The 14,033-nt window shown below is 49.5% G+C and overlaps 1 protein-coding gene across 1 annotated transcript; it reads right to left on the bottom strand.

Annotated features, from left to right (window-relative positions):
- Window positions 1-9,196: 9,196 nt before the first annotated feature.
- On the bottom strand, window positions 9,197-12,286 carry LOC133242513 (melanoma-associated antigen 8-like). Its single transcript, XM_061408696.1, has 3 exons — window positions 11,783-12,286; window positions 10,759-10,844; window positions 9,197-10,441 (listed from the first exon to the last, which is right to left on the bottom strand). Exon 3 carries the CDS (start codon window positions 10,419-10,421, stop codon window positions 9,630-9,632), a length of 792 nt encoding a protein of 263 aa, XP_061264680.1. The 5' UTR covers window positions 10,422-10,441; window positions 10,759-10,844; window positions 11,783-12,286; the 3' UTR covers window positions 9,197-9,629.
- Between the last annotated feature and the right edge of the window lie 1,747 nt (window positions 12,287-14,033).

The raw sequence follows: 14,033 nt of genomic DNA, 5'->3' as shown, positions 1-14,033 counted from the left end.
GATCTCCTGGAGAAGGAAATGGCAACCAACTCCAGTATTCCTGCCTGGAGAATCCCAGGGACAGAGGAGCCTGGTAGGCTACAGTCCACGGGGTCGCAAAGAGTCGGACACAACTGAGCGACTTCACTTCTGACTGTGCCACTGGGAGGAACCCAGGTCCTCCCCCTTGGCCCTGAACGGATGGTGCCTGGACAGCTCTTCCATCAGTCAGTCAGTCAGGAGCCTTTCCTGCTTCTTGGGAGCTCAGGCCCATGGATGTGGCACCACCGGCCTCCAAAATACATTTCCACCTCACCCCAGGCAAAGTGCAAATGGTATGCTTTTCCCCCCAAACAACGTGCAAATATTATTTAGATAAAACCTTTATCTATATTTAAAACAGTGAATTTGTTGTTGTTCAGTCACATCCCATTCTTTGCCATCCTATGGACTGCAGCATGTCAGGCTTCCCTGTCCTTCACTGTCTCCCAGAGTTTGACAAAATTCATGTCCACTGAATAGATGACACCATCCAACCATTTCTTGCCTTGGTCACCCTTCTTCTCCTGCCCTTAACCTTTCCCAGCACAATGGTCTTTTCCAATGAATTGGCTCTTCACATCAGATGGACAACATATTGGAGCTACAGCTTCAGCATCAGTCCTTCCAATGAATTACTTTAAAAAGCATTGAATTAATCACATATTTATTTCCAAATTTTGGTAGGTTTACATAAGGATCCCATGTTCCCTGCTAACATGCCCCCACTGCTAACACAGGGCCTTCCACAGAGCAGAAGCTCCATGAAGTAATAAATGTGGAATAAATGAGCCAGTGAGCAGGGGACTTATTAAGTTGGATCAGATTTCTTTTTTACTTCCTTAAATAATAGCCCCAAAAGGTCCAACTGAACAGGGATAGCTTAGCTGTATTAAATGACAGACAAGAAATATAAGAAGCAAGAACTCACCTCAATTACATTTTCTCTCTTAATTCTTCCCCAATGATATTACTGTTAAGTCTTTTCACATTTCCAAAATAGTTCTATTCCAATTCCATTTCATCTTGTTCAGGGTCACAGAACAAAATGGAAGAGTTCCCAATCACTTTTAAAAAACAGCAGAACTCTTGTTCTCGAACTGGGTAAGCACAAACACGCTGTGATCAGCATCATCCACAAAGCTAAGACACTGAAGTTTATTTAGCCTTCTATGAAAACAGCCAAAGTTTGAAAAATTCCTAAAGAAAAGAGAGATGAATCTGCATGTCATCGGAGAGAAGAGGAACACAAAGATGCTTCACACTGGTTCCCCCAACTGGCCCGGGCCCTCACTTCTGAGAAGGCCGGCTGCTTCCTCCTCAATCACAGAGGGAAGGATCAGCCTGGCTGCTGCTCTGGCTCAGGCCCCCTCTTCCTCCTCCCCTCAGCCTCTGCAGACAGCGGTGGGAAGGCCCTCAGAGCCCTTTGTTTGACCCTGAGCAGAAATGCCCTGACTTGCCACTTTCTGGTCTCCACATAGGCCCGGGGACTCCACAGGAACTCAGTGAGCGGGGTCATTGTCAGGCACCTGCTGGCACTCCAGGTACCCATCCCACACCCACACTTGGGTCAGTACCTCCCTGGGCTCCCCAAAGATGAAGTGCTCACTCCAGACACACCCTCCCATCCTGCTAAGTGTTCCCCAGACTTCCTCCTCAGTGTCAGGTCCCCTGCTAGAAGGATCAGGCTCAGGGCCGTCACCAGGAGGCCAGCCTTGAGCATGTTCTGCCCATCCCTCTGCATCTCATTGAGGGTGAGGCCCAGGATGGGGACCAGGAAGTAGATGTGCTCTCTGGGATCTACCTCCTTCACCTACACGCTAAAGACCGGGGCAGGCACTGTGGGGCTTTACGGAAGACCACCGGGAAGTGAGCCTGGTTATCCCTGAGAACCGTACTCTGCATTTCAGCCTGGGAGATTGGCTCCTTGGTGCTATACTTGAGCAGCAGGAACCCCAGTAGTTCAGCTGTCATCACATTCAGAGCCTTTAGCAAGGACTCTGCATGGGTGACGCAGAGGAAGAGGAGACTGGGCAGGAGGAGGTCATAGGGGATGAGGCCTCCTCTGCCTCAGCCCCCCTAAGTTGCACCTCCACTGGGTCCTGGGCCTGGTTTTGGCATTGAAGGTCTTCCTTGGGCTTGCTGAGTTCACTCATCTCAACCATGAGCATGATGACTGGGATCGAACCATTGAGAGGAGTGATGCAGGGGACAGACGGGGACCTCGGGCCTGGCGGGGGTGGGGGCGGGGGCTGGGCCCGGAAGGGCGGTGAATGGTCAGTTGAGAGACATGCTCTGGACTGCTCTGACTCAGGCCACTTACAGATCCCCTTCTGAGGGCTGCTCTTGGGCCTCACAAGGGCGTTCCTCCTTGGTTGACTTTCCAGCATCAAGTGAGGAAGTGAGATGGCTCCTGAGGGTGCAGCCAGCACAGCCAGTACTTCATGGGATGACAGGGGAAGTGACTTGCGGTGTGTTAGGTCCCATCTAATCTGGGATGGGGAGCCCTTGGTGCACACCAAGGGCATCCGCCTCGCCTTGACTCCTCACACTGCCTGGACCTTGTACTCTGTGACCTCAGGACACATTCTCAGACCTAGGTCTTCACCTCGAGGTTCCTGAAGTCCTTGTGAGAAGTAACAAAGGCTCATATCCAGTGTCGACTGTAGCACAGCCCTAGGCCTTCTGTGCTGGAAAGTGGGGTGAACTCTGTGAGGTCCCCCCGGTTCTGGGGTGTGTTGTCCTCTCAGGGCTCACTTGTAGTGCTCATTTTTCCCCTGGAAAATTAAGAAGAGATGGCAAAAATACGCAGAACTGTACAAAAAAGATCTTAATGACCTGGATATCAACAGTGGTAGAATCACTCACATAGAGCCAGACATCCTAGAGTGTCTTTGCAGAGGAACCAGAGATCAAATTGCTAACATTCTTTTGATCATAGAGACAGCAAGGGAATTTCAGAGGGACATCTACCTCTGTTTCATTGACAACGCTAAAGCCTTTGACTGTGTGAAGTGAAAGTTGCTCAGTCATGTCCGACTCTTTGCGAACCCATGGACTATACAGTACATGGAATTCTCCAGGCCAGAATACTGAAGTGGGTAGCCTTTCCCTTCTCCAGGGGATCTTCCCAACCCAGGGATCGAACCCAGGTCTCCAGAACTGCAGGTGGACTCTTTAACAGGTGAGCCACAAGGGAAGCCCAAGAACACTGGGGTGGGTAGCCTAGCCCTTCTCTAGGGGATCTACCTAACCCAGGAATCAAACCGGGGTCTCCTGCATTGCAGGCACATTCTTTACCAACTGAGTTACCAGGGAATCCCAAATGTATGGATCATAAGAAACTTTGGAAAATTCTTAAGGAGATAGGAATCTCTGACCATCTTACCTATCTCCTGAGAAACCTGTATGCATGTCAAGAAGCAACAATTCAGTTAAGTTCAGTTCAGTCACTCAGTCATGTCCGACTCTTTGCGACCCCATGAATTGCAGCACGCCAGGCCTCCCTGTCCATCACCAACTCCTGGAGTTCACTCAAACTCATGTCCATTGAGTCGGTGATGCCATCCAGCCATCTCATCCTCTGTCCTCCCCTTCTCCTCCTGCCCCCAATCCCTCCCAGCATCAGGGTCTTTTCCAATGAGTCATATTTTGGCATCAGGTGGCCAATGTATTGGAGTTTCAGCTTCAACATCAGTCCTTCCAATGAATATTCAGGACTGATTTCCTTTAGGATGGACGGGTTGGATTTCCTTGCAGTCCAAAGGACTCCCGAGAGTCTTCTCCAACACCACAGTTCAAAAGCATTAATTCTTCGGTGCTCAGCTTTCTTCACAGTCCAACTCTCACATCCATACATGACCACTGGAAAAACCATAGCCTTGACTAGATGGACCTTTGTTGGCAAAGTAATGTCTCTGCTTTTCAATATTCTATCTAGGTTGGTCATGACTTTCCTTCCAAGGAGTAAGCGTCTTTTAATTTCATGGCTGCAGTCACCATCTGCAGTGATTTTGGATCCCCCCAAAAATAAAGTCTGACACTATTTCCACTGTTTTCCCATCTATTTCCCATGAAGTGATGGGACCAGATGCCATAATCTTAGTTTTCTGAATGTTGAGCTTTAAGCCAACTTTTTCACTCTCCTCTTTCACTTTCATCAAGAGGCTTTTTAGTTCCTCGTCACTTTCTGCCATAAGGGTGGTGTCATCTGCATTTCTGAGGTTATTGATCTTTCTCCTGGCAATCTTGGTTCCAGCTTGTTCTTCTTTCAGCCCAGCGTTTCTCATGATGTACTCTGCACATAAGTTAAATAAGCAGGGTGACAATATACAGCCTTGACGTACTCCTTTTCCTATTTGGAACCAGTCTATTGTTCCATGTCCATATTAAAGTGTTATGACCAGGTTTCCTTGTCAATCACAAAAGAATCAGATTTTAATCATGTCTTCTATGAATTTATTCTCATGCATTTAGAAGAATACTGCTAGTTCTTCAAGATTTGTGTAAAAGACTTTCTAAGATTAAACAGATAAACAAATTTTGTTATTAACAGTAAGCTGGTACCAGACTGGAATTTAGTCTTCTCTCTGTTTAGAGAACAAAGTTTTCTTAAAAATTCAGCTTTCGATAACAGATTATAAATTTATTTGCCTTTAAGTGATTCTTATTTGTTTTAAAAATCTTTTTGTTACTTTGGTAATGTAAATAAACATTATTTAAGATTATGGTACATGTAGACAAAGCTCATTCTGCTTCAACAAAAAATAACCCTTCAAGGTTAGACTTTTGCTATCTTGATGTCCTTAAAACATGGTGACAGTCTGATTTTATATCAGGAAATTAAAAATAAATAAACAGTAGCTAAAAATCAAAGCTCTAGGGCTATGGGAAATCCAAGATGGCTGCTTAGCTTTTCCCGGCTCCCTGACAGACCTCATTTTTATTTGATGGGTTAAAGCCTTACCTGGCTACAGTGTTAATGCCCTCACATGAATTCTCAAAAAAGAAAATCATGTTTCATTAAATATTAAGTTCTAGTTTTGTTAATTAAGGTCTGTGCTACTAACACTCACTTCTGTGGTAGTTCCTTGTTATGTTGTATTGCTAAAAGTTTTAATTCAATTATTAAAAAGGACACTCTTAAGATTATTTCTAAAGCTTACCTCAGCAGCCAGTCTTTGGATAAAGGTCAGATGCTCCATGATGTACAACCAGGAGATTAACACTTGGCTATAATCATTTAACTGAGACAGGTGACCTGGGGTATACCGGGCTATCCCCAGTGAAAGTTCTTGACTTAAATTTCTGCTTGTGACCTTACTAATAACCGCTAGCTATCTTATTTTCTATGTAGCTTGTTTCAGAAGATTATTTTTTATATTACCAAATGTGTGATAGAGCCTGTGATAAAATGCTAATATGCAGTTCCATATGAGATCAGTAACTGTAATAATGTAAATTTAGATATGGGAAGAAGCAACAAGAGGAAACATTTTCCTGGACCAAGAAGCTAGTAAGACAGGTATGGTCCAGAAACTTTTGCTACTTACAAGGCCTGATCTAGTGACAACACATTGAGTGGCCTGTCAATGGAATCTTTGTTAGACCTGGGAATGAGCCTTCCCAGCACTGCGGGACACAATAACTGTGAAATGCCCCCCAAACATGGTCAAATATGACTATGAAGGGGCCCTGCTGACTGGAAGTTGGCCCTTGCCAGCTGCCTCTACAAAGACTGAATCATGACCACTACAAGATGCTGACCTTCAACACCCCCTTGAAAGGAGTTCAGGGTGGAGACAAAAAATAAGGCACTCTGTGCTCTGGGAAAAACCCAGGAAAACAGGCCTTAAGATAGTCAGATATTTTCAGGTAAAGATTTTTATGTGTCCAACTTCTTGCATCTTCTCACACATAGAGAAACACTAATGTCACGAACCAATGTCTGGACCTGGTTCTCCTAGTTGCACCTCAGCAGCTTTCCTACTTCTATTAAACTTTGGGCCATATATCTTTAACTTTCTCGTTAAGTTTGTTTCTCCAAGTAGTAGTATGACAAAAATATCCCCTGGCCAATGCTCAGACAACACTAGAACAAGCTGCCTTAGCCTGTGGATTCTCATTGTCCTCTGTAAATGCACCCTGAGGACCTCAGGCTATTCTCCTTTTGATATCTTATACAGGAGACCACCCCCAGTGATAAGAAAGCTCAAAGGAGACCACCAACAACCAGCTGACCTGGAGATGTCCCAACACCTCCAGGCCCTGGAAAGTCTTCCGCCATATTGCCTAAGAAACTTGAGAAAGGACACGCATTTCACGGGGCAATTGGGTTCACCCCTGTCAGCCAGGAGATGAGGTATGGGTTAAAGACTGGAAAAAAGAACCACTTCAGCCAGTTTGCACAGGCCCTCACACGGTCATTCTGGCAACCCCTACTACTGTTAACGTTATAGGTATCATCCCTTGGATCCACCACACCAGAGTCAAGAAGGCAGTGGCTTCCTGTAATGAGGACACCTGGAAAGCAGTTCAGGACCCCAAAAAGCTCCTCAAGGTCTATTTCAGAAACAAGGACCGCCACCCATAAAGGATGCTGAGCTCTGCTCTAGTCACTCCGGAAGCTGACTAAGTACATGCACAGCAGAAGCTTGAGGATTCTTCAGCCTTGCTCCAGCCACACTCCGGCAGCTGGCTGCTCAACACATGGTGGGAGCTTGAGGATCCGGCTATCAAAATATCAATGGATTTTCATTGTCAACCCTGGACTCTACCCCTGATTGCTATTATTTCTGTGCCCTTCGCCACAGGACTAGCTTCTGTCCCACCCCAGGACTAGGATTTGGGTCAGAATCTACAGTTTACTGTCTGTTATCTCACTGTAATGGGAAGCCTCATTCTTACTAGAAGTCTCTTATGATCGATTCTCCCTACTAACTGAATTGCTCCACAGTATAACTGATGCCCCTTCACGATAGGCTCAGTTGCTATAGCCATGACAACACAAAGATGGGGAGAAAACCTTCTGCAAGTCTTCAGTTATCTGTTATGTGCAGGCTGCTTTGCAGTCGTTTGGTGTCCCTTGCTGTTATAGATGGTGCCGCCCCCATCAAGGCCTTTTCTTTGTTTGTGGGACAGATACTTATGTCTACCTGTCAATTAGGTGGGTATCTGCACCTTAGTTTTCCTCACTCCCCAGATGTATATTGTCCCTAACAACCAGACTCTCACCGTACCTCTGGCAGCACATATGCGGTCAAAAAGAGTCATCCAGTTTATACCCCTACTAGCTAGTCTGGGAATCACGGCTGGGATAGGTATGGGAATAGGAGGAATTGCTTCATCAACCACCTCTTATCATACACTGTCCAAAGACTTCACAGACGACATTGAGAGAGTGGCCAAATCTTTAGTGGCCTTACAGGACCAACTAGACTCCCTGGCTGAGGTGGTTTTGCAAAATAAGAGAGGTCTAGACCTACTGACCAGAGAAGGCAATGACAACCCACTCGAGTACTCTTGCCTGGAAAATCCCATGGACGGAGGAGCCTGGCAGGCTGCAGTCCATGGGGGCGCACAGAGTTGGACACGACTGAAGTGACTTAGCAGCAGCAGCAGCAGACCTACTGACAGTTGAAAAGTGTCTGCCTTTTCAGATGCCTCTTCTTTTACTGCCTCTTCTTGAATGAAGAATGCTGCTTTTATATACACCAGTCAGAAACAGTCAGGAACATGGCCCAGCATCAAAGAGAACAAATCATAAAAAGAGAGAAAAACTAGCTAATTCTTGGGGTAATTGGAGCAATATCTGGAGCTGGGCATCATGGCTTCTCCCTTTAACAGGTCCTCTCTTCATGCTCTTTGCAGCAATCTTGTTTGGCCCTTGTATTCTCAATCCAGTTCATAAACTCTTGGATTGAAGCCACAAAGTTACAAACGGCAATAGTTCAATACACCTCCCTAAATGATGGGGAGCCTGGAATGTCCTACCAAAAACATGGGACGATGCTTTCTACAGCGAGTGATAGACGCATCAAGAGTGGGGAATGAAGAGGAAAAGTTAAAATTTTACATAACCTCCTTCTCCTTCTGCCTCTGTAACTCAGCTTACCCCTTGCAAAGTCTAGATGACCTAGGTCCTGTAGTCTCAGAAAACGGGAACTTGCAATGCTAGAAACTGGAGTTTATCTCACTCACCCTTGTCCTGCTCTTTGCCCCTGCAAACCTGCTTAATCATGCCTGTCCAGGTCAGGCATCCTCCTCCCCATCTTGACCACTGTTCCCACGTGTGAGAAACCCCTTAGTTTAAAACAGCCTATTAACAGCTAGTGTTGCCCACTACAGTCTGTCTATAAAAACTCTGCAATCCCTTTGATCGGGGCTCAGAGCTTGGAGTGTTGACTCCTCTGGGCCCACCAGCATAATAAACCTGAGTTCTCCAACCCTCTGAGTGTTGTGCTTGGATTCTCGAGTACCGGTTTCTGCAACATGGTAACTGAAATGTCTTCAGCTATAAACCCGGAGACTGAGAAGATTGTGTGCCAACCCAAATTCACTCATGTCTCATTTGGAACCTTTCGAGTGTATTTACACTCAGGCAGAAAAACCAGGCGTCTACTTGATCCTGATCAAAGTGCACTTTCTCTTTTGGACCCAGGAGATTCATCTCCGAGTTAGGAGGAACTTCTAATGTATATGTCCTATCTCAGATTTTCTTCTCACCCATAAGACATCGTCGAGAGGTCTGGTACTGCCACCACCCAGCCTCATCACGATCACCTCCCACAGAAGGAACCTAGCTTCCCGAAGCCCAAACTGCCCTGGCTCAGGCACTGACACTTGAGGGATCCTCCTGGAACCCCACCGCCCTGGCCCATGTTGCCTTGTTCTGTGGGACTAGGGGACGCCTCTCCACCTTCCTCATGTGGCTGCAGCTCTTAGGCTATCACTCCCGGTGTGGGGGGTGTCCTGCTTTTCCTAGTGTCCCCACTGCTAACACGGCCTGTCACAGCGCACAAGCTCCCTGAAGTTCTGTGGAATAAATGAGCCAGGAGCAGGGGCTTATTTAGTTGGATTAGTTTTCTCCTACTTTATTAAATAATAACCTGGGAAAACCCAAATAAACTGAGATAGCTGAGCTGTATAAAATGACAGACAAAAAGTATGAGAAGCAAGATTTTGCTATAATCACATTTTATTTTCTAATTCTTTCACCAAGTACATTACTGCTAGGTAAGTTCATATTTCCAAAATAGTTATAAGTCATATTTCATGTTACCATGTTCAGGGTCACAAAATAAAATTGGAGAGTTCCCAGACTTTTAAAAACTAGCAAAACTCTTGTCCTTAAATTGGGTAAGTACAAATACATGTGTGATCAATGTCATTCACAAAGTTGGATACTGAAGTTTATTAAGCCTTATGCTGAAAGGCACATTTGAAAAATTCCTAAGGAAAACAGAGATCAGTCTCCATGTCATCGCAGAGAACAGGAACCTAAAAATGCTGCACACGGGGTTCCCCAAGTGGCCCAGGCCATCACTCCTGAGAAGGCTGACCACTCCCTTTTCAATTACAGAGGGAAGGATCAGCCTGGCTGCTGCTCTGGCTCAGGACCCCTCTTCCTCCTCCCTCACAGCCTCTGCAGAAGGGAGTGGGAAGGACCTAAAAGCCCTTCGGTTGACCCTGAGCAGATACTCCGTGAATTTCTCCTTGCTGGTCTCCGCGAAGGCCCGGGGACCCCATAGGAACTCGAAGCGAGCAGGGTCGCTGTCAGGCACCTGCCGGTACTCCAGGTACCCCTCGCGCACCCACACTTGGGTCAGCAGCTCCCTGGGCTCCCCAAAGATGGGGTGCTCCCTCAAAACACACACCCCCATCTTGCTGAGTGCTCGCCAGATCTCCTCCTCAGGGCTGCGATCCCTATTCTGGAGGATCAGGCTGAGGACCACCACCAGGAGGCCGGCCTTGGGCAGCCCCTGCCCACTTCCCTGTATCGTATCATAGGTGAGGCCCAGGGAGGGAACCATGATGTAGATGGGTGCAGTGTCTACCTGCCTCACATCTACACCAAAGACCAGCAGAACGCACTCAACCGCTTGGCGGAAGACCACTGGGTAGTACTTCTGGTTATCCCCGAGGACCGTATTCATCAATTCGGCATCGGTGGTTGGCTCCTTGGCTCGATACTTGCAGAGCAGGAACTTCACCATGTTAGCCACCATTTTATTCAGAGCTTCCTGGGTCAAGGCCTCCTCAGCAGAGCACGAAGAGACTGGGCGGGAGGAGGCCGAAGGGGTTGCAGCCTCCCCTCCCTCAGCCCCCAAGAGCTGTGCTTCCTCTGGGCCCTGGGTGTCGCCTAGGTCCTGAAGGTCTTTCTTGGGCTTCCTCTGCTCACTCATCTCGACCACGAGCACGATGCCTGGGATCAAAGCACAGACAGGAGTGAGGCAGGGGACATTGTGGACCATGGGCCTCAGCTAAGAAATACACCCTGGGTGGTCAACACAGGCCACTTATAGGTCTCCTCTTGAGGGGTGCTCTCGGCCTCACACGGGCCCTCCTCCTGGGCAGTCTGACCCCCTGCTACCCAAAGGAGGAAGGGCAGTGGCTCTCCTGGGTGCAGCCAACACAGCCAGAGGTTCTGGGGCTGACACGGTGGGGGGATTAGGGATTTGTGGGGTCCCCTCTGTTCTGGGATGGGGAGCCCCTGGTGCTCATTCATGACACCCTCCTCACCTTGACTCCTGGTACTGCCTGGACCTCCTCTTTTCTCTGATGTCTGGACACAGGCCTCAGACCTCTGCTCCTGGTTCCTGGAACCCCTGTGAGAAAAACGGAGGGGGCCCCTTGGGGGTAGATTGTGGCACAGCCCTGGACTCTGAGGCTCCCCCAACAAACTGTGGGGGAAGTGGTCCCCTTGTAGCTCCCTTGTAGCGCCCACCTTTCCCCTGCCACAGCCTGGACCCTGCCCTTTGGGGGCCTGCAGAGTAACTCAGAACAAGACCCGAGTTTGAAGGGAAAGCGCTAAGGGGCCCCACATGTGGTCGCACCTGCCCAGGGCCTTCTGCGGGTCCTAGGCTGGGGAGATGCTCGGTCCCCACCTCACGTCCAGCCTGGACTCCCAGCACTGACCACAAGGGTGGGTTCGGCTCTGTCCGAGGAGTCCACCCTCTGTGGATCTGAAGCCTCCACCCTCCGCCCGAGCACCTCATCTCCTGAAGCCCCTAAGCCAGAGGTCGACAAACTGCTCATCCTGCTCAACCCGCTCTGGGACATCTAAGACCCCCATCAAAGGCAAGGATCCCACCCTGTGTTGGGGTCTAACTGCCTCAGTCCTTCCCCGCCTGGAGCCTGGATTCCAGGCAGGACCTGGAATTGGCCCGTCCTCCATTTTGAGGCCCGCTGCTCTGACCCGGTCCCGTCTCTCTGAGACCCCATGTCAGGAAATGCGGCACGAGGTCGTCCTGCCTGGGGACTACTAGGGTCCCCTCTGTTCTGGGGTCCCGCTCCCCTCACTCCCCCATCAGGATCCTCACATTGACTCCCGGTAGGACCGGGGCTCTGTCCTCCCCCAGTTTGAGGCCCGGCTCCTCACACCAGGGCCCCAGTCCCTCTTGAGACCCGGATGTCAGAAAGTCAGGACAGGGGTAGTGTGCTTTTCTCACCCCAGGGTCTCGCAGGGCAGATGACAGGGGCAGGGATCTGTGGGGCTCCATCAGTCCTCCTTGGGGGTCCCCTTAGTCCTGCCTCAGGGCCTTACCTTGTCTCGGAGTAGAGATCCTCGTCTCTCCCCAACTGAGGCCCCGCCCCTTATATCACGTGCCCCATCTCTCTGAGACCCGGATGTCAGGAAGTCAGACCATGCCTGTTGTTCTCATCCTACCTCACGGTCTCCAAGGACCGACAACAGAGACAGCTTTCTTTGAGGTCAAGGGTCTCCTAGTCCCCCTTCAGGGACCTCAACTGGTTACCGCACAGGACCTGGAATTCTCCTCTCTGCCCGCCTGAGGCCCCGCCGCCTATAGCGGGTCCCCAGTCTCTCTGAGACCTGGATGTCAGGAAATGAGGCATGTGCTCATCCCACCCTATGTGCTCCCTGAGCCCACTGTGATGGGATCCAGGTTCCCCTCAGTCTTTTCTCAGGGTCCTCACCCAGACTTCTTCAGAACCTAAGATCCTCCCCTTCTCCTTCTAAGGCCCGTCCCTTAAAGCAGGGCCCCAACCTGTCAGAGACAGGGATGCCAAAGGTAGGACCCGCTGCCAAGTGCTCATGTCGCCACCAGGGATGCCTAGGGCTGACAGCAGGGGTGGGATCTGAGGGGCCCTGTGTCCTCCTCAGGGTCCTCATCTTGAGCTCTGGAAGGTACAAGATGTCCCTGAGTTTACCCAAGGCTGGACCGTTACACCAAAGCCCTCACTGCCCTGAGACCACAGCTTCCACAGCTGCTGGTCTCCTGGGGCAGTGGAATGGCCTCTACGAAGCACATGTGAGGTGCACACTGGGATATGAGAGCCCGTGGTGCTGGGGTTTCACCCTCCAGGGACTGGGCAAACTCCACATCTGTCGTCATTAGTTCCCCCACTAAGTAAGATACATGGCCCTGGAACCAGAGGAAACAGTGACCCCACCTACCACCACTCCCGGTGACCCACAAGGAAAGTTGTGCTTCTGGTCCTCCATGTAGCTTCTGCAGTTCCTCAGCGGAGCTATCTAGCCGTTACCCACTTCTAGCTATTTACATTTGATTCCACATTTTATAAGGCAGACGGCCAGGCCGTGGGACACACTAAGCACATTTGAGTTCACAATACCCAGCCTCATGTGGCTACTGGTTACTCTATTAATGGTGGTGACAGGACATGCTCTTCCCAAAGGAAGATGGTTCCCACGGGAGATATCATAACAGTCCTACTGACCTGTGAGCCATGGTTCCCACCTGGCACTTTGCGCTCCTCTCCGTAGAGGTTCGGGCACCAGTTCCCCATCCAAATGTCTCCTCTTCTCCTGACCCAGCCCTGCCATGTGACAAAGGGAAAGGGAGAGAAGGATGGACCCCAGAAGGAGGCCAGAGGGCGAGGACTGTGTGGTCCTCATGTGACTCTGGCTTGAAGCTCAGCTCCAGACTCCTAGGCTGGATCCCTGCCCCTTGCTCCCAGGGCTCTCCACCCTCCTCCGTCCCTCTGGCTGTACTACCCCCAGGATACCCTCTGCAGTGCCCAGAATCCAAAATGCACCATCCTCTTCCACCTGTCTACATCACAACTGTCCTGGAAGGCTCTAGGAAGAGAGTAGTTCTCCTAAAAACACCCACCTTCTGACTGTGCCACTGGGAGGAGCCCAAGTCCTCACCCTTGGCCCTGAATGGATGGCGCCTGGACAGAGCTTCCATCAGCCAGTCAGACAGGAGCCCTTCCTGCTTCTTGGGAGCTCAGCCCCATGGATGTGGCACCACCTGCATCCAAAATACCTTTCCATCCCACCCCAGGCATCAACACAAAGGGGATGCTTTTCCCTCAAACAACATGCTATTGTTATTTAGATGAACCATTTTTTTCTGTCTTTGTATTAAAATTGGCGAATTAATCATATATTTATTTCCAAATTGTTGTAGGTTTACATAAGGATCCCATGTTCCCTGCAGGCAGCTTCCAGGAAGCAGAGGGAGAAGAGATGTGGGCAAGGACCTGGAGTCTCTCCCCTGCCCTGCAGTGTGCTCGATGCTCAACAGACAGCAGCTGGTAGGTGTACTTGTGATGAAGACAATGCCCTTCGTGTGTTGAGGAGTTTCTGAGAAAGCCAAAGATGCCTTGAATCCCCAACTATTTCTCGTCACTACTCTGTACTGGCACTTTCAAATGCAAGATCTGATTAAGTTTTCAAGGCTCTTGGGAATCTCAGGGAGGGGATCCCCCTCCCTCCACTCCCTCCAGTGCTCTTTCTGCCCTACCGTCTGCAGTGATGCCCGGCCACAGTCTCAGCAGAGTGAATATGTGCCCCTACTTTCTGATGC

This window comes from Bos javanicus, chromosome X (genome assembly GCF_032452875.1).
Source record: "Bos javanicus breed banteng chromosome X, ARS-OSU_banteng_1.0, whole genome shotgun sequence".
NCBI classification, from domain to species: Eukaryota; Metazoa; Chordata; class Mammalia; order Artiodactyla; family Bovidae; genus Bos; species Bos javanicus.
Note: the sequence above shows the minus strand (reverse complement) of the source record. Positions and strands in the feature narration are given on the sequence as shown.

Coding starts and splice junctions, on each gene's coding strand:
- LOC133242513 (XM_061408696.1), bottom strand. CDS start 10,421: ATGAGTGAGCAGAGGAAGCCCAAGAAAGACCTTCAGGACCTAGGCGAC.